This window comes from Chiloscyllium punctatum, chromosome 11 (genome assembly GCF_047496795.1).
Source record: "Chiloscyllium punctatum isolate Juve2018m chromosome 11, sChiPun1.3, whole genome shotgun sequence".
NCBI lineage: Eukaryota > Metazoa > Chordata > Chondrichthyes > Orectolobiformes > Hemiscylliidae > Chiloscyllium > Chiloscyllium punctatum.
Window position 1 is genome coordinate 22,707,142 of NC_092749.1, and position 20,119 is coordinate 22,727,260.

At 39.4% G+C, this 20,119-nt stretch overlaps 1 protein-coding gene across 18 annotated transcripts in view; it reads left to right on the forward strand.

Annotated features, from left to right (window-relative positions):
• Nucleotides 1–20,119, forward strand: part of cep170aa (centrosomal protein 170Aa) — a 164,901-nt gene that overhangs the window by 55,335 nt on the left and 89,447 nt on the right. For 14 of the 18 annotated variants that reach the window (XM_072580474.1, XM_072580483.1, XM_072580480.1 and 11 more), the window contains 7 exons: nt 4,655–4,744; nt 5,005–5,083; nt 5,914–5,972; nt 6,503–6,632; nt 11,595–11,756; nt 12,841–13,314; nt 16,399–17,057. In XM_072580474.1, coding sequence (XP_072436575.1) covers nt 4,655–4,744; nt 5,005–5,083; nt 5,914–5,972; nt 6,503–6,632; nt 11,595–11,756; nt 12,841–13,314; nt 16,399–17,057 — 1,653 coding nt within the window. The remainder of the gene's footprint in view (nt 1–4,654; nt 4,745–5,004; nt 5,084–5,913; nt 5,973–6,502; nt 6,633–11,594; nt 11,757–12,840; nt 13,315–16,398; nt 17,058–20,119) is intronic. The other 4 variants (XM_072580487.1, XM_072580479.1, XM_072580488.1 and 1 more) reach the window with 4 other exon arrangements.

Genomic DNA, 20,119 nt, shown 5'->3' on the forward strand with positions numbered 1-20,119 from the left:
GGCAAAAAAACCATAATTGGAGTTGTGTACAGACCTCCTAACAGTGGTCAGGACCAGGGACGCAACATGTACCGGGAAATAGAGAAGGCATGTCAGAAAGGCAAGGTTACATTGATCATGGGTGACTTCAATATGCAGGTGGACTGGGTAAATAATGTTGCTAGTGGATCTAAAGAAAGGGAATTCATGGAATGCTTACAGGATGGCTTTTTGGAACAGCTAGTCATGGAGCCCACAAGAGAGCAGGCTATTCTGGACCTAGTGCTTTGCAATGAACCAGACTCTATAAAAGATCTTAAAGTAAGGGAACCCTTAGGAAGTAGCGACCATAATATGGTAGAGTTCAGTCTGGAGTTTGAAAGGGAGAAGGCGAAATCTGATGTAATGGTGTTACAGTTGAATAAAGGTAATTATGAGGGCATGAGAGAGGAACTGACTAAAATAGACTGGAAGCAGAGGCTAACCGGGAAGACACTAGAGCAAAAATGGCAGGAGTTTGTAGGTATAATTGAGGACACTGTACAGAGGTTCATTCCCAAGAAAAGAAAGATTAACCGGGGAGGGATTAGACAACCTTGGCTGACAAAGGAAGTCAGGAAATGTATTAAAGAAAAAGAGAGATCCTATAAAGTGGCTAAGAACAGTGGGAAATCAGAAGATTGGGAAGGATACAAAAGCCAACAGAGGATAACAAAGAGTGTAATAAGAAATGAGAGGATCAAATATGAAGGTAGGCTAGCCAGTAATATTAGAAATAATAGTAAAAGTTTCTTTCAGTACATAAGAAACAAACGACAGGCAAAAGTAGACATTGGGCCACTTCAAACTGATGCAGGGAGCCTAGTGATGGGAGATAAGGAAATAGCAGGAGAACTTAACAAGTACTTTGCGTCAGTTTTCACAGTGGAAGACAGGAGTAATATCCCAAAAATTAAAGGGTGTCACGGGGCTGAGTTGAGTATGGTTGCCATTACGAAAGAGATAGTGCTAGAAAAGTTAAAAAGTCTTAAAATTGATAAATCTCCTGGCCCCGATGGGATACACCCTAGAGTTCTGAGAGAGGTTGCTGAGGAAATAGCAGAGGCATTGGTTGAGATCTTTCAAGAGTCACTGGAGTCAGGAAAGGTCCCGGACGATTGGAAGATGGCTGTAGTAACCCCCTTGTTCAAGAAAGGATCAAGGCAAAAGATGGAAAATTATAGGCCAATCAGCTTAACCTCGGTTGTTGGTAAAATTCTAGAATCCATCATTAAGGATGAGGTTTCTAAATTCTTGGAAGAGCAGAGTCTGATTAGAACAAGTCAACATGGATTTAGTAAAGGGAGGTCATGCCTGACAAACCTGTTGGAATTTTTTGAAGAGGTAACAAGTAGGTTAGATCAGGGGAACCCAGTGGATGTGGTCTATCTGGACTTTCAAAAGGCCTTTGATAAGGTGCCACACGGGAGACTGCTGAGCAAGGTGAGGGCCCATGGTGTTCGAGGTGAGCTGCTGGGATGGATTGAGGATTGGCTATCTAACAGAAGGCAGAGAGTTGGGATAAAAGGTTCTTTTTCAGAATGGCAGCCGGTGACGAGCGGTGTCCCGCAGGGTTCGGTGCTGGGGCCACAGCTGTTCGCATTATATATTAATGATTTGGATGAGGGAACCGGGGGCATTCTAGCGAAGTTTGCCGATGATACAAAGTTAGGTAGACAGGCAGGTAGTACTGAGGAAGTGGGGAGGCTACAGAAGGATCTAGACAGGTTGGGAGAGTGGTCCAGGAAATGGCTGATGGAATTTAACGTGAGCAAGTGCGAGGTCTTGCACTTTGGCAAAAAGAATATAGGAATGGACTACTTTCTAAATGGTGAGAAACTTAATAAAGCCAAAGCACAAAGGGATCTGGGAGTGCTAGTCGAGGATTCTCTAAAGGTAAACATGCAGGTTGAGTCTGTGATTAAGAAAGCGAATGCAATGTTGTCTCTTATCTCAAGAGGGTTGGAATATAAAAGCAGAGATGTACTACTAAGACTTTATAAAGCTCTGGTTAGGCCCCATTTGGAGTACTGTGTCCAGTTTTGGTCCCCACACCTCAGGAAGGACATACTGGCACTGGAACGTGTCCAGCGGAGATTCACACGGATGATCCCTGGAATGACAGGTCTAGCATATGAGGAACGGCTGAGGATACTGGGATTGTATTCGTTGGAGTTTAGAAGATTAAGGGGAGATCTAATAGAGACGTACAAAATAATACATGGCTTTGAAAAGGTGGATGCTAGAAAATTGTTTCTGTTAGGCGAGGAGACAAGGACCCGTGGACACAGCCTTAGAATTAGAGGGGGTCATTTCAGAACGGAAATGCGGAGACATTTCTTCAGCCAGAGAGTGGTGGGCCTGTGGAATTCATTGCCACGGAGTGCAGTGGAAGCCGGGACGCTAAATGTCTTCAAGGCCGAGATTGATAGGTTCTTGTTGTCTAGAGGAATTAAGGGCTACGGGGAGAACGCTGGCAAGTGGAGCTGAAATGCGCATCAGCCATGATTGAATGGCGGAGTGGACTCGATGGGCCGAATGGCCTTACTTCCACTCCTATGTCTTATGGTCTTATGGTCTTATACAGCCTCAGCAGTACATCTCTGCTGTTTTATTTCAGCCCTCTTGAAATGAATGTTAACATCATATTTGCATTTCTAACTGCCAACTGAACCTTCGTGTTAATCTTAAGCGAGTCCTGCGTTAGAGCTTCCAAGATACTTTGTGCTTCAGTTTTCCGAAGCTTTAGAAAAGAGCATTTCCTATCAACGTGCTCAACCTTCCACTTTGTCGCATTGCATTCAATCTATACATCAACTATCGCATTGCCGTTTCCTTTAAGCCCCAGGAATGAGGTTCCTCAGGATCTGGGCACTTGTCAGCCTGCCGATACAATGATTTACTCAATACCATATCTTTGGTGATTGTAATTTTCTATCTCCTTTCAATTTCTTGATGATTTATTGTTGCTTCTGGGATGTTACTGGCATCCTTTCTAGTAAAGACTGATGCAAAATAGTTATTAAATGTATCTACCAATTCCTTTATTCTCCATTATCAATTGTCTGGTCTTTCGTGCACTCTCTAAGACCAGTGCTTCCTGTTAATTCTTTGTCTTTGAACATTTTTCAAAACTTTACCTATTTGTTGGACTTCTGGATAACTGTCTTTTGTACTTAATTTTGCCCTTGTTTTTTTTTTGGTAATTTATACTGTTTTTTTTACATTCTGTCCAAACTCTAGACTTGGCTTCTGTCTTTGTATAATCATATGCTTTTTCTGTTTAGTTCAATACGATCTTTAACATTTTTGTCTATCTCTTGGACTTTTTCTTTCTTGTTGGAATATATATATTCTGTGCATTATGAAATACCCTCTTAAATATCTGCCTCTGCAGGCACTCATGTCAAATTATTTGGATGTATTGTTGCATTCAAAGGAAAGGGGCCTTGAATTTGCCTCCCAAAAACAAAAGGGTCAGAAAGAATGATAAGGTAGGCTACTGTAGTTAGCTATCAGATTGAGTAGTGCTTGATGTTATTGCTCAAAACGTTTTAAAATGAAAAGCTTGACCGACCTGTACTGACTATCAAACTTTTCAATTACAAATGCACATGAAGCCCCAGTTTTAGTCCGCAGGCTATGAAAAGCTTCTAATCTCTGAAGGCTTCCCGGTAGAAGAGTTGCCGAGTTTTCCAGTATTGTTAGTGAAATTCCTCCATTATGTGGGCAGCACGGTGGCACAGTGGTTAGCACTGCTGCCTCAGCAACAGGGACCCAGGGTCGATTCCAGCCTCTGGCGACTGTCTGTGTGGAGTTTGCACATTCTCCCCGTGTCTGCGTGGGTTTCCTCTGGGTGCTCAGGTTTCCTCCCACAATCCAAAGATGTACAGGTTAGGTGAATTGGCCATGCTAAATTGCCCGTAGTGTTGGGTGTATTAGAGGGAAATTGGGTCTGGGTGGGTTACTCTTCGGAGAGTCGGTGTGGACTTGTTGGGCCGAAGGGCCTGTTTCTACACTGCAGGGAATCTAATCACGTGCAGTAGATAAAAATAATCCCAGACAGCTTGTGGGCAATCAGAATTAATTCAGAAGAAACAAAGTCAAGGTTGCACTTCATGTGTCATAGGAATGCATGTTCCTCAATATTGACTCAATAAGATTGAATCAAGATCCTAGCTTCCAGAGCAGTTGAGTGGTCTGTTCCCTGTAGGTGGTCCTGTGTAATGCATGTTGCACGCAAAAAAAATCGAAGTGCTTTATATTAAGGGATGCCAAACTGGAAGGCAAAAGGAAAAGTTAAGGTGTCACAATCAGATTTTGAGAATTTTAAGGTTATCCAGTGAAGAGGCAGAATGGATGTAAATGCAGTTGATGACCCATTAACCAATCTTTTGGCAAGTCAATTGCAGAAATGTGGTATTTCAAGTGAAGGTAACTTAAACCAGGAACTGTAAAGTTAATATAATACAATATTTGCAATTTGACCTCAGTCCAGGGTTGATTAGTCTTCAAAAACACACTAAATGAGAAAAAGATTCCACATGGTGGCAGTTGAATGAACTTTTGTTTCTCATTTGTGCTTTTTATTTACCCTCTGAGTGAAACAAAAGTGGGAAATTGTTTTCTTTTACAGTCCCGAAGTGTGGACAAACAGCATGCTGTTATCAACTATAACTCTGCCGAAGATGAACACAAAGTGAAGGATCTTGGTAGTCTAAATGGGGTATGTGACAAACGATTACTTATTGGTCAATGATTTTGACACCACTTTGCTTCACCTTGTTTTGAATTGGTTTAATTATGACATTTGTAACACAAACTGCATAACCAATTAAAAGGATTTGCAAATCTAATGCTTAAAATTGAATAGATTCAGAGAACCGCAGTTTAAAAAAAATTGTGGAGACAGCAATACAATTAAAGTTTTAGTTGAATGATATGAGAATTGCTCATTAAATTCTGATTGGTGCCTTTTGTTTTCAGACATTTATTAATGAAGCCCGAATACCAGAACAAACCTACATCACTCTGAAGATAGATGATAAACTTCGATTTGGATATGATATCCTTTCCAAAAAAGTAATCTCGTTAGTAAACAATAAAATGTTAATAAAGTTACAAAGAGTCTATAGCATAGAAACAAGCCAATCAGTTTAACTTGACTACTCTAGCATTTATGCTGCACAGAAATCGCCACCTGCTCCTCTTTTATACCATTTTGGCATACTGTAATTTTCCTTCCTGATCATACTTATCTAGTTTCCATTAAGTACTATTCCTTGATTACTAATCCTGGTAAATGTAACTGGTATAATTTTATAGGTTTTAAATGTATGCAAGAAGAATTTGTTTTGATTTTACTTTTGACTTTTAATTTTCTCCCCTCCTCTCTTGAAGCTGTTTTGCATCCTATAGTGTGCCAATAGACTCCTCAATCATAGTTGTTTGTTCTTCATGATTCAACATTATTTGACTTTGGAAAGTCATCACAGCTGAACCTGATTCTTCCCTCATGACATGTTTACATATTTACCAGCAAAGGATTGGATCGTGACAACAAAAATTCAACTCTTTGTTTCTACCTTTCCTGAACACCTCACATTTAAGAAGCTCATGTTCAATGCTTGAGACTATTGCATGTTATTTAATAATTGCATATTAGATATATAACTTGTACTTGACAGAGCATCAGTGATTTGAAACTACACTTTAAACCTAAAGATCATAAGATGTAGGAACAGAATTAGACCATTTGGCTTTCCACTAATTTCCAGTTAATCGTTGCAGTCACTACTTCACTAGCAACAATCAGTAAATTTGACAGTTACATTTCAGTGGCTAAATGTATTTTAGTTTGTAGTGCTGTTGTTTTCCTTCCTTAATGTGCCTTACATACCAATTTGTTCACTGTAGCAAGAGGAGAATTACGAGTCCCAGAGGAAGCGCTGAAGGTAAGACTGGTAAAGCTTGCCTGAAAGCTGCCTGTGTCAAATTATATCACAGTCATCAAATTGTTATGGTGCAGAATAATGCCATTTGTTCCATTTTGTCTGCAACAGTTATGATAAAATTATGAAATACTTTGCCATTTTTGGTGCCAGAATGTTATGTACTTATCGGAAAGCACACCATCTGCATGCTTACAGTGGAGTTTTGAGACAATTGAATCTTATTTTGTGGGCGGCATGGTGGCACAGTGGTTAGCAATTCTCGCCTCAGGCGACTGACTGTGTGGAGTTTGCACATTCTCACCGTGTCTGCGTGGGTTTCCTCTGGGTGCTCCGGTTTCCTCCCACAATCCAAAAATGTGCAGGTTAGGTGAACTGGCCATGCTAAATTGCCCATAGTGTTAGGTGAAGGGGTAAGTGTAGGGGAGTGGGTCTGGGTGGGTTGCGCTTCGGCAGGTCGGTGTGGACTTGTTGGGCCTAAGGGCCTGTTTCCACACTGGAAGTAATCTAATCTAATCTAATCTTATTTACAGCATGAGAAATTTACAAGCCAGTTACAATTGCCACAGAAACCTTCAGAGGCTGAAGGATCAACAGAAGCTCCAGATAACTCTGAGGCCAAAACTGAAGTGATGGCTCATGCAGAGGTGCATAAAACTTCAGGTAATTTGCTAAATATTTATTTAATGTTATTGAATGATCTTTATTTTTAATAATTTCATCTAAACATAATTTTTCACTTAAAAATTGCTGTATTAAAATGTGTTGAAATCATCTGTTGCATTAATACTGAAGTGTACCTTATTGAAGGGCTCTTTATGCATTTAGTTGACTGTCTTGTGTTACCACCTGTTTTTCAGGAGAAACAAATCAGTGAATAAGAAAATACCTTGTAAATAATGTACTGAAATGATAAATAGTCAAGGAATAAATTTCATTCTTTACTACTTTTGGACTCATAACTTAGGTTGCATGCATCTTTATATTTATTTCAACCATCTACAAAATTTACTGTAGTAGAATTTTGCAAAATAATTTGGTTGAATTAAAGTTTCTTCTATCAGAAACAGCTGAATACATTATACATTACAGCATTGATGCTCAGATGTTATCAAAGCTTTAAAATTTACGACTTTTAAAGCTGATTATTTTTAAATTTTGCACAACAAAATATTGTACTTCTCATTCAATTTAAAAAAAACTTGTTCCATGTGCTAAACTTGCATAAATTGCCTGAAAACATATGTATGAAATTATTGATATCCTCGCACCTAAGTTGTACAAATATAATTGTTTAAGTATGTGGTTATTGTATGAGTAATCAGAGGCTGTTAAGTTTTGTCTTCTGTCTCTTCTCGAGTGGCTTTGGATAATTTTGCTTATTTAAAGGGTAGTTTTACGTAATTTTTCTGTTTATTATACTTAATGAAATATCAATAACTATTGGTTTAGTTCGATGGGAGGTTTAGCTGAAGGCACTGGTCAAAGCATTATGAAATACAAACTTCCAGCTTAATGACAAAAAATATAATATGTCAAAGTCAACCCTAACTGTGCAAAACACAGTTGAAAAATGTGCAGCAACCTCTTCAAGTTTTGTCCGGATCTGTGTTTTTCCAAGCTGTTGCTATTGTTTAGTGTCTGCATCTCTAAACACTCTGCAAAGTGACATTCACACTATAGGTCTATGAATTGTGATTTATTTCATAGACTGTTATCACACAGAAAGGAAATCATTCAGGCCATTGGGTCTACTCACCCCTTTCAAGGATCTGTGTAGTTATTTCCGGTGGTGGGCAAGTGGTTGGAGGGAATCCTGAGGGACAGGGTGTACATGTATTTGGAGAGGCAAAGACTGATTAGGGATAGTCAACATGACTTTATGCATGGGAAATCATGTCTCACAAACTTGATAGTCTTTTGAAGAAGTAACAAAAAGAATTGATGGGGGCAGAACAGTGGATATGATTTATATGGATTTCAGTAAGGCGTTTGACAAGGTTCCCCATGGGAGACTGGTTAGCAAGAATAGATCTCATGGAATACAGGGAGAACTAGCCATTTGGATACAGGACTGGCTCAAAGGTAGAAGACAGAGGGTGGTGGTGATGGAGGATTGTTTTTCAAACTGGAGGCTTGTCACCAGTGGAGTGCCACAAGGATCGGTGCTGGGTCCACTACTTTTCATTATTTATATAAATAATTTGAATATGAGTATAAGATGTACAGTTAGTAAGTTTGCAGATGACACCAAAGTTGGAGGTGTAGTGGACCGCAAAGAAGCTTGCCTCAGATTGCAATGGGATCTTGATCAGATGGGCCAATGGACTGAAGTGGCAGATGGAATTTAATTCCGATAAGTGAGAGGTGCTGCATTTTAGGAAAGCAAATCTTAGCAGGACTTACACACTTAATGGTAAGGTCCGAGGTAGTGTTGCTGCACAAAGAGACCTTGGAATGCAAATTCATAGCTCCTTGAAAGTAGAGTCGCAGGTAGATAAGATAGTGAAAAAGGCGTTGGTATGTTTTCCTTTTATTGGTCAGAGTATTGAGAACCGGAGTTGGGAGGTCATGTTGCGGCTGTACAGGACAATGGTTATGCCACTGTTGGAATACTGCGTGCTGTTCTGGTCTCCTTCCTATCAGAAAGATGTTGTGAAACTTGAAAGGGTTCAGAAAAGATTTACAAGGATGTTGCCAGGGTTGGAAGATTTGAGCTTTGGGGAGAGGCTGAACAGGCTGGGGCTGTTTTACCTGGAGCGTCAGAGGCTGAGGGGTACCTTTAATAGAGGTTTACAAAAGTAGAGGGACATGGATAGGATAAACAGACAGTCTTTTCCCTGAGGTGGTGGAGTCCAGAACTAGGGGGCATTTGTTTAGGGTGAGAGGAGAAAGCTATAAAAGAGACCTAAGGGGTCTTTTCATGCAGAGAGTGGTATGTGTATGGAATGAGCTGCCAGAGGATGTGGTGGAGGCTGGTACAATTGCAACATTTAAAAGGCATTTAGATGAGTATATGAATAGGAAGGGTTTGGAGGAATATGGGCCGGGTGCTTGCAGGTGGGACTAGATTGGATTGGGATATCTTGTTGGTGTGGACAAGTTGAACCGAAGGGTCTTTTCCGTGCTGTACAACTTGATGATTCTATGACTCTATTTCCACTTGTGTACTTTTGCCATATCCTTGTAAAGTTTTCTCCTTCAGTTTTGTCTTGGTTCCTTCCAGGTCACTGTATATCAGGATAGCAGCCATTCTGTTGGGCAATGGTCTCCACATTTTAACTGACCATTTGAGTAAAACCAGTTTTCTCATATTGCTTTTGGTTCTTTTGTCAGTCACCTCAAGCCTTTAGCTTCTGGTTGTCTACCCTTCTACCATTGGAAACTGTTTCTCTTATTAACTATACGTAAAATGCTTTTAAATGATTTTAAAACCAATCAAATTTCCTTTTAACCTTCTGTGCTCTAAGGGCAAATTCAGCTTCTCCAACTTATGCATATTTTATTTAATAATTTCGGCTGGTTTGACGATCTTTTGTAGCAAATGGTATGTTTATAAAATTGAAGTGCTCTACAATGAACTTTTAGCTTTTGTTTTCAGTTGGTCTTTGTCAAATTTTATATCCTTTTTTAGAGTCCTAGAGATGTACAGCATGGGAACAGACCCTTCGGTCCAACCCGTCCATGCCGACCAGATATTCCAACCCAATCTAGTCCCACCTGTCAGCACCCGACCCATATCCCTCCAACCCTTCCTATTCATATACCCATCCAAATGCCTCTTAAATGTTGCAATTGTACCAGTCTCCATCACATCCTCTGGCAGCTCATTCCATACACGTACCACCCTCTGCGTGAAAAAAATTGCCCTTAGGTCTCTTTTATATCTTTCCGCTCTCACCCTAAACCTACGCCCTCTAGTTCTGGACTCCCCAACCCCAGGGAAAAGAGTTTGTCTATTTATCCAATCCTTGCCCCTCATAATTTTGTAAATCTCTATAAGGTCACCCCTCAGCCTCCGGCGCTCCAGGGAAAACGGCCCCAGCCTGTTCAGCCTCTCCCTGTAGCTTAGATCCTCCAACCCTGGCAACATCCTTGTAAATCGTTTCTGAACCCTTTCAAATTTCACAACATCTTTCCGATAGGAAGGAGACCAGAATTGCACGCAACATTCCAACAGTGGCCTAACCAATGTCCTGTACAGCCGCAACATGACCTCCCAACTCCTGTACTCAATACTCTGACCAATAAAGGAAAGCATACCAAACGCCTTCACTATCCTATCTACTTGCGACTACACTTTCAAGGAGTTATGAACTTGCACGCCAGGATCCCTTTGTTCAGCAACACTCCCTAGGACCTTACCATTAAGTATATAAGTCCTGCTAAGATTTGATTTCCCAAAATGCAGCACCTCGCATTTATCTGAATTAAACTCCATCTGCCACTTCTCTGTCCATTGGCCCATCTGGTCAAGGTCCTGTTGTAATCTGAGGTAACCCTCTTCACTGTCCACTGCACCTCCAATTTTGGTGTCATCTGCAAACTTACTAACTGCACTTCTTATGCTCGCATCCAAATCATTTATGTAAATGACAAAAAGTAGAGGGCCCAGCACCGATCCTTGTGGCACTCCACTGATCACAGGCCTCCAGTCTGAAAAACAACCCTCCACCACCACCTTCTGTCTTCTATCTTTAAGCCAGTTCTGTATCCAAATGGCTAGTTCTCCCTGTATTCCATGAGATCTAACCTTGCTAATCAGTCTTCCATGGGGAACCTTGTCGAACGCCTCACTGAAGTCCATATAGATCACAATTACTGCTCTGCCCTCATCAATCTTCTTTGTTACTTCCTTAAAAACTCTATCAAGTTTGTGAGACATGATTTCCCACGCACAAAGCCATGTTGACTATCCCAAAATCAGTCTTTGCCTTTCAAAGTACATGGACATCCTTGCTTTGCTTGCGTTGCTTTCCAGTTTTTTTCCCACTTAAGCTTTTTGTCTCTTCTATCCTTTATTTGCTACAACTGTGCTTAATTGTATAATTAGCATTAGATCCTAATTTTAACTAGCAGAATGTTTGAAGTAATGAAGAAAAACTTGGTTTAAAACTGCTGCTGTAGTTGTGATCTACAGTTTCATAAATAGTCAGCTGCCGATAGCTATTTCAGCTTCTTGGCTGTAAGCAGCCTGCTGAATGATGTAATAGTTCTCAATTTGCACAAGGTGGCCAACACCGATGTGAATAGACTTCAACCAGTGTTAAATGCTTTAAAATATATCCCAAGCTCAAATATCAGTTTCTGTGATTGGACTGTGAATTTTGTGTCATAGGAGATTTGTACTACTATAGTAAGTATAAAGCAGCCCTCATGAAAGCTGAATGAATACAAATTTAGTAAATATAGCTTTAAACTTATGATGAGTTTATTTACAAAGAGTATCAGCACAAAAGGAAAGTGTGCTTTTTATGGTTCAAGCTGAATGTTCTTTCAATTAAGTTCATCAAATTATTTTTCTGCAAGTTTAGTAAATTATTTACATTCAGGTCTGCACTTTGTTGATAGACATGGTACGTGACAATTAATGCTCCTTGGGTTTCCATTTTTCCTGACATCCAGTAGACATATCTGTTATACCTATGGCCCGTGGAACCCCTTTATATGGACAGCCTGCTTGGTGGGGTGAAGATGATGCAGATGATGAAAATTCAAGCAAACAAGATCCCAAGCCTGGGAATGTGAAGATGGAAAGCAGTGCTACAGGAGGTGAGAGCCCAAGTGGTGAGTCTCTGCAGTATTAATTTGTCAGCAGCTAATTTATAGACTACAATGGTTAAAACCTATATTTCAGTTGCTTTTACAAAAGAAATGCTATTCGATTCAGAGGAGGGTGTCTTTTCCTGTCCCTTCTCGTTATTGTTAAACACGATTCAGTATTGTTAAACATTGCAAAATATTTTTGCTTGTTTCCCTTTTTAGAAGTGTTGGCTTCCATTGGAACTTCCTATTTGAAATAGGAAGTTCACATGGAGAATTACTAGTGTCAAACTGTAACGAATGCATCATGTTACCAGGTTAATTTGCTATATTATTATCAAAGCTTCCAAAACTGATTTTAAACTAAGTTCCATTAATATAAACCAGAATTTGGATGCATTTTTGGTATTTGTTTTTGCTTTTAGACAATTGTCAAGCAATTAGGGGCAGCACGGTGGCTCAGTGGTTAGTACTGCCTCACAGCTCCAGGGATCAGTGTTCGATTCCAAACTCTGGTGACTGTGTAGAGTTCGCATGTTCTCCCTGCGCCTGCGTGGGTTTCCTCCCGGGTGCTCCAGTTTCCTCCCACAATAGAGGTGTGCAGGCTAGGTGAATTGGCTATGCTAAATGGTCCATAGTGTTCAGGTATGTGTAGAACATAGAACATTACAGTGCCGTACAAGCCCTTTGGCCCTCAATGATCAACCTGAAGCCCATCTAACCCATCTAGGTTAGGTGCTTGGTCAGGGGTAAATGTAGAGTAATAGAGAAATGGTTCTGGGTAGATTACTCTTCGGAGGATCAGTGTGGACTTGTTAAGCCAAATAGCCTGTTTTGCACGAAGGCTTCTATGAAAAAAATGATCACACTTTTTTTACAGTGCCACTGAAACACCGAGGAAATTTAGACTTTTGTTTGCAAATTGTCATTTTTTTATACTTCACTGAAATCCTGATAAGTATATATCACTTCTTATCCCCTGTGGGAAATTATGCAGTTTTGAAAGAAATGTTTTTGGTAGCTGTTCCAGGAAAGATTTAAATTGTGACTTTTTTTTGTAAACTTCAGTCCTTATGTAGTGAATTTCACTGTCCTAATACTTTTTCAGAAGATGCCAAGGAAGTTAGTAAACCCAAAGATGATAGAAAAGACTTGGAACAAGTAATTTATCCATTCTGTAGAGAACCAAGCTATTTTGAAATCCCTACTAAAGAATTTCATCAAGCTGCTGTATCAATGGAAAGTTCAATTCATGAAATCCCTACAAAAGATACAGAAGCCACTCGTGCAGTCGTTCAAGGGCATGCTTCGTTTACTATTGAATTTGATGATCATACTCCAGGCAAAGTGACAATCAAAGATCATGTCACCAAATTCACGCCCGACCAGCGTCATAAGCAGAAGAAGTCTCCTCCAGCCGCCAAAGAACTGTCTGGACTCCAGGCTGCAATGAAAGCAGCAGAAAGCAAAGTGGCTGATTGGCTGGCACAGAATGATCCTCCCAGAATAAGACGCGAATCGATGGATGATGATTGCAAAAGCATAAAGAGTGATCTCTCCGTTCAGATGAGGCGATTAAAAGGTAAAACTCTTGTTAGTTATCAAAGATATGTTAATATTGCAAAAGGCTGCAAGTCAATTTTGATATTTTGATTTAGTCTCCAACATCATATCTGGCTAGGCCATATCAAATGTCATTATGTTTCACTCCCCTTTTTAAACTGCTGACTCACAGTTACACTCAAGAGCAAAGATAATCTGTCCTTATAATCTATTATGTTAAACTCTTTTCTTCTGTTCCTTTCACTCTCACATGACCCACAAATATGAAGCTAATGGACCTCTTATTAATATTGAAACCAACCATTTCATTCTTTAAATTTCCCTTTCCTTTCAAAGCTACAAATACGAAATTGTATTGCCCTAATCAAATTCACAAATTATGCCCCCTAGTGCTTTTCCCGTATGTGCCCTCAGACTCTCTATAACATTTTTAAATTGGCTTAATCTGTGGGGTTTTTTTGTGGACTTGAGTTTGAGGCATAGTGGAGATACCTGAATTGTATTTTTAGGTCGGTAAAAAGACACATCGGAATTTTTTTTGACACATCACTTCTTGAACTCCAAGTGGTTCCAAATAATTGCCAGCTTGGTTGCTTGAACTCACTTCAAGGAAAATAGCTTTGAACTTTCATGTGTTTTTATGATTTTTATGTCTACTGTTTGAACATTGTTTTACAACAGTTGGAGGCTATTTTTGGTTTTTCACTTGAGGGAAGCTTGCTTGGTTGTGCCGTTTGTTTCTGAGCACCTTAGTGATGAATCATCTGTAAAAGCTGATTGTCCACTTTAAGAGCAACTGGAGGACTCGATACCGTGTTTCCTGAGCAAAGTTTTCAGCTTCACAGTACGAAGTGTTATCTAGAATCGATCTAATCCATAAACATTCAATAACTACACGTTCAAGATTATTTTAAAATTCCTGTCCTTATTCCTATGTAGAATCAAGTTGAACAATCATTTTTCAAAATTGGGCCAGTTTCAGCTTGCAAGAAATGCACTGTTCTTTCCTAAAATCAGGAAGTTGATCGGCCATAGTTGAAATGAAAAATATTGCAATTGATGCAAACTTGTTCAATGAAAATGTTAAATGCTAATCTGATGGGGCAAATAGTAAGAGCATTTAAACTCAAAATTACTCAAAAGGATGCAAGTGTGTTGATGCTCATCATATTTGATTTTTTTTCTCAGATTTTAACCACTTTTAAAGTAGTTCAGTAACGCTGGAAGGATGGTGGGGAGTAATTTAAAAGAGCAACTGTGATACTCTTCCTCTTGTATCCCAAGGCTTAATACTGTACCAGAGCCCAAGTCTGTTTCCTAACAGATAATTTTGTACTAAGAATTTTTTTGTTTTAGGAAAATGAAAAGTGAGTGTACAATTTGTAGTTCCATTGGGAAGAAGAATTTATTAATATTTTTTCTACCTGATCATGTTCTTGTAGTTACTACATGAGAACTGACTGTGTGAGCAAAGATGCAAAACAGTACTTAAGCATCTGTCTTTCAATTGCTTGTGGTCAGTTATTTCAATTGGCTGGCTGGTTTGTGATGCAGAGTGATGTGCCAACAGTGGAGTTCAAACCCACACTGGCTGAAGTTATCACAAGGGACTCTCCTCCTCAACCTCTCATCATGTCTGAGGTGTGGTAACCCCCACCATCTCTAATGAGCGCAGACCTATGGTCTGGTAGGGCTATGATGACTTCACCTTCAATTGCAAAATATTGTTTGTCTAATTCCAACTCTGAGGAACTTCTTGATGACCTAGGGTCTTTAGTCTTAAACAGAAAAAAAGTCTCTGGGTAAGGATTATGAAAGTATGTAAGATAGGCAGAGTAAATCCAAAAGTATATTTAGGGTAACTGAAAAATGTGCCCAGAGTTTGAAGGGTAAGTTTTGAGTTCCCAATTATTGCATATATTGGGATATTTATTTATTCACTTAACAACTTGAAATGTGCATTAATTTAGTTAAATAAAATTAAACTTCGAGATTTGCATGTATGTATATGGAAGACCACATCATTTTAATATGCTGATGTCTGACCAGCTTTGTGAAACAAAAATAGTGTTGTAATTGTCAGGTCTGAGAGTTTGTGGAGAGAGGAAGTGTTGATATTTCAGTTCAGGAGCCTTTTTCAGAACTTTGTGTGCCAACTTTTGCTGAATAATTCGACTTAATATTTTGTCATTTTCTCGGAGAGGGATCATTGCACATTTGATAGAAAAATTAAGGGACCAGATGACAGCTTTTCCCCTTTATTGTATAACTTGAACAACTGGCTTCTTTACTGACAGCAATCAGTGCCAGTACGCTACTTGTTTTTGTTCTGCTAAGCTTTTGAGAGGTACCTTGCTTTATGTCCATTTCCCTTGCTTTCTCTAGCCTGTTTTTAAAAACTATATTCTTGCTGTATTTTTTTAAAATGGTGAGACAGTCTGTGATTTGAATGCATTTTAATTTGCTATTTATATTTGTGTGGTTATTGACTTCTGAGCTAACTTTCCTTTTAGAAAATATCCAGAAAATACTAACATAATGGGAAGAAGTTACCCTTTTTAAAACAATTATTTTTATGGATTTCTTCAAGCATATAGTTGTCATGAGCAAACAAAGTATTTGGCAAACTTTATTTAAATTTATGTTGAAATTGTCACTTCTCCCTTGTAAATTTAATTTTTATCATGTGTCCCTCACAAGAGATGGATTTTTTTTTTTTTAAATTAACCCTTTTCTTTTGAATATGTAGAAAGTAATGAAGCACCCTTAGCTTGCTGAGCACGTGTACAAGGGAAGAATAGAGCAGCTGTACTACTTGGCTCATTTGTAAAAGAACTGCAACTCAGTTTTTCACTTGGACAATGACGAGAGCTTTGAGAACAGCAGCAACTCAGTTCTGCCCCAGAGTCATTGTTCACATCTCAAAACGTTTATTGTTTGAATTGTTAGTATTGTTTGTCGTCATTTCTGAAGCACTGCCAAATTTGGTAGTGAGAAGTTTCTAAATGTCGTCTTGCATTCTTTTCTTCCACTCAACATAAAACACAAGCAACTATTTTTGAGCTTTTAGAAGTTAAAATTTAATGTTTGATTTCTTGTTTAGGGAGTAAACATGATGATGGAACGCAAAGTGATACAGAAAATGGAAATGGCCAAAGGTGTGCTCATAAACACGCTGCCCTCGAAGATCAATTGAGGATGTATCGTGCAGAACAACAGAGGCTTCATCATCAGAAGATTGCAACTTCAGAAAAAGCCCGTGAGGTTCCTTCAGTGAGTAGGACTGCCTTTATGATTGAATTCTTTGATGACGATCATCCACGCAAGCGACGATCCTATTCTTTTACACAAAGTTCACCAGCTGTACCCCAAGAAGGTCCTCATCCTTTTCCACCTGTGAAGCCAGACAGGTTAAAAGGTGGCATAGTTGATTCAAAGACAAATTCTTCAACACATCAGCCAAGTCCCCCTCATACTAAATCACCTCACAGTGTACATGAGCTTCATCAAACGAAACATTTACAGAAACAAAAATCTAATGAACCATCAGTTCCTTTAATTTCTGCCCAAACTATGCAGTTACGAAGTTCCGGTAGTACTGGGCACAGACAGAATCAAAGTCAGCATTTCGAACAACAGACAAAACTTTCTCCATTGGCCACAAAGGAAAATGAAGATGACCAGAGTGATAAAGGAACATACACCATCGAACTTGAAAATTCCAATGCAGAAGAGGAGGAAGCTCGTAGAATGATTGACACGGTAAGAGTAAAGAATGCATGTTGTGTCCTATGAATTATTTTCTAAGTGAGAAATTTGTGTTTTTCTATTTATTCACTCACCAGATCTGAGCAATGAGAAGACTTGAATTTATTCACTACTTATTGAGCAATTACTGTAATACGTAGAATAATTGGATTGAAGTGAGAATGAGGTAGTGATTGCAGCATGTTTCCAACTTGATTGTTCTTCTAGTTGCACTTGAGATAATGTTTACAATTATTGTCTCAATCTGCAGGCAAAGACAATGTTTGTTGTACTGTTTTATGACTGTTAAGCCTGGTCTTGAAATCTGTAATTGCAAGGGACCAATATCCTGTCGAGGAGGTTTGCTAGAGCTGCTCAGACTTTAAGCTAGTTGCGGAGTTGGGTGGAGGAGGAACCAAAACGATAGCATGAAAAGGTGGAGGCACGTAGAGTACATGAGAGGATCAAGGCAGACCAGCTTGGCAGAGACTGAGGCAAGACTGACAAATTAAACTGCGTTTACTTCAATGCAAGAGACATGACAGGTAAGGCAGATCAACTTAGGGCATGGTTGGAAACTTAGGACTGGAGTATCATAGCTACTACCAAAACATGGCCTGGTAGGACAGGACAGGACGGACAGGACTGGTAGCTTAATGTTGTGGGATTAAAAACAATGACTGCAGATGCTGGAAATCAGATTCTGGATTAGTGGTGCTGGAAGAGTACAGCAGTTCAGGCAGCATCCAAGTAGCTTCGAAATCGACGTTTCTGGCAAAAGCCCTTCATCAGGAATAAAGGCAGTGAGCCTGAAGCGTGTAGAGATAAGCTAGAGGAGGGTGGGGGTGGGGAGAAAGTAGCATAGAGTGATTTTAACCCTACTGCGAATCCTCTTGCCTGCCTTGAAGAATTTTTCCTCCTCTCTCTACAAGACTATGCTACTTTCTCCCCACCCACACCCTCCTCTAGCTTATCTCTCCACGCTTCAGGCTCACTGCCTTTATTCCTGATGAAGGGCTTTTGCCCAAAACGTCGATTTCGAAGCTACTTGGATGCTGCCTGAACTGCTGTGCTCTTCCAGCACCACTAATGATGTGGGATGTAGATCTTATAGGAAGAGAAGCAAGAGAGGGGGAATGGCGCTTTTAGTTAGGGAGAGCATTATGGCTGTCCACAGGGAAGACACTCCTGGGAGATCATCCAGTGAAGTTATGTGGGTGCAACTCACCTTAAACCTATTCCCTCTAGTTTTGACTCCACTGTCCTGGGATAAAGACCTTGTCTTTCATGCTATTCATGTCCCTCATTTTTTTTTATATAACAAGCTGCAGTTGTAATTCTTAAAATAATTACAACCAGAGTCAATGATAACATATTAGATTGATTTAGCAAATTTTATAATTCGCACCATTTAAATTTGATTCACTTGATCCCATGTAAAGCAATATCTATCACTCTGGTTCCATTTAATTTGGATTAATCGAAGTACAGGAAATGATAGGGATTTTTAAAAATACAAGCTGTGCTCACAGTTTGATATGCGATAGTATGCTGTCTGATTATTTTTATACAGCTGCTTATATCAATATACTGTTCCAGGTTTAATAATACTTCTATGCATGATTACCTTATTTTTCTAATTATATATTTTACCTTTCTCTTTAAAATATATTTTTATTTTAAAAACTGAATTTTTTTCTTATGAATCTCACAATACAAAACCAAACAATTCAAACCAATGTTAAAAAACCAAACCCACTGATTACATAGCAACTAATCACTAAACTAAAAAAGGCAAATCTTAACAATAATAACCATAAAACAGCTCCGTGAAACAAAGCAATAGCCCTCGATCATCGAGCACATATGTTTATACATATTCATATCTTCGTAGTTCCTCCTCTCTGGATACCACATTCATTACATAGAATTGCCAAAGCTATATAAAGGCTTATTAGTATGGCGGACAAATCTGTACACTGGTAGTCCAAAAAGGACTCCCACATCTTATAGGAATTCTCAGTTTTATGGTGCACCATACTCATAAGGAAGTCCAAGGGGATATGCTCCATGATTAACTTACACCAGCCTGCCAGCCCAGGGGAGTTTTCCAATACCCACCCTAATAGAATGTTATTTCTTGCACAAAAAGTGAGGAGATTGAAAAGCCTTTTGTGTGTGCGCATCTAATGAAAGTGAATCAACAAAACCAAGAAGAGAAGATACCGGATCCATCTCCACCTCAGTCCCCAAGGCCTTCGCTGTTTCGCCTACCACAATGCTGCAGTATGCCCGCAGTCTATGGCAGGACCAAAGGCGTGGTTTTATAAACTTCTATGAGGTCACCCCTCAGCCTACTCAACCTCTCCCTGTAGCTCAAATCCTCCAACCCTGACAACATGCTTATGAATCTTTTCTGAACCCTTTAAAGTTCACCTTCTTGGGATTGTATTATAGGCCCCCCAGTAGCCAGCAGGAAATTGAGAAACAAATATATCAGGAGATCTCAGATATCAAAAAAAAGGTTGTAATGATAGGGGATTTTAACTTACTCCCCAGCCAAACCCTTAACATTGACAGCCTCAGTCTGTTTGTAAATTTAATTGTGTGCAAGAAAACTTCCTCCTTCAATATATGAAGCGCCTCTTGGCGGAGGAGCAATACTTGAACTTCTGTTGCAAAATAAAGCAGAGCAAGTGACTCCAGTGTCAGTGGAAAAGCACAGTGGGGGTAAGTGACCACTTAAAATAGTGATGGAAAAGGATAGACTTGATCTAAAAGTTAAAGTTCTAAATTGGAGTAAGTCCAGTTTTGGACATATTAGACAAGAACGTTCAAAAGTTGATTGGGGGAGGCTATTCGCAGGCAAAGGGATAGTTGGGGAGCAGCAAGAGTTTAAGAATGAGATATTGAGAATTCAGAGACAATACGTTCCTGTTAGTGTGAACAGCAAAGCTGGTAGGTGTAGGGAATGTTGGATGACTAGTGAAATTGAGCCTTTTATCAAGAAAAAGGCACGTGATCAGTAGGGACAGTTGAGATTAAGTGTATCTTTAGGAGTATAAGGGCAGTAAGAG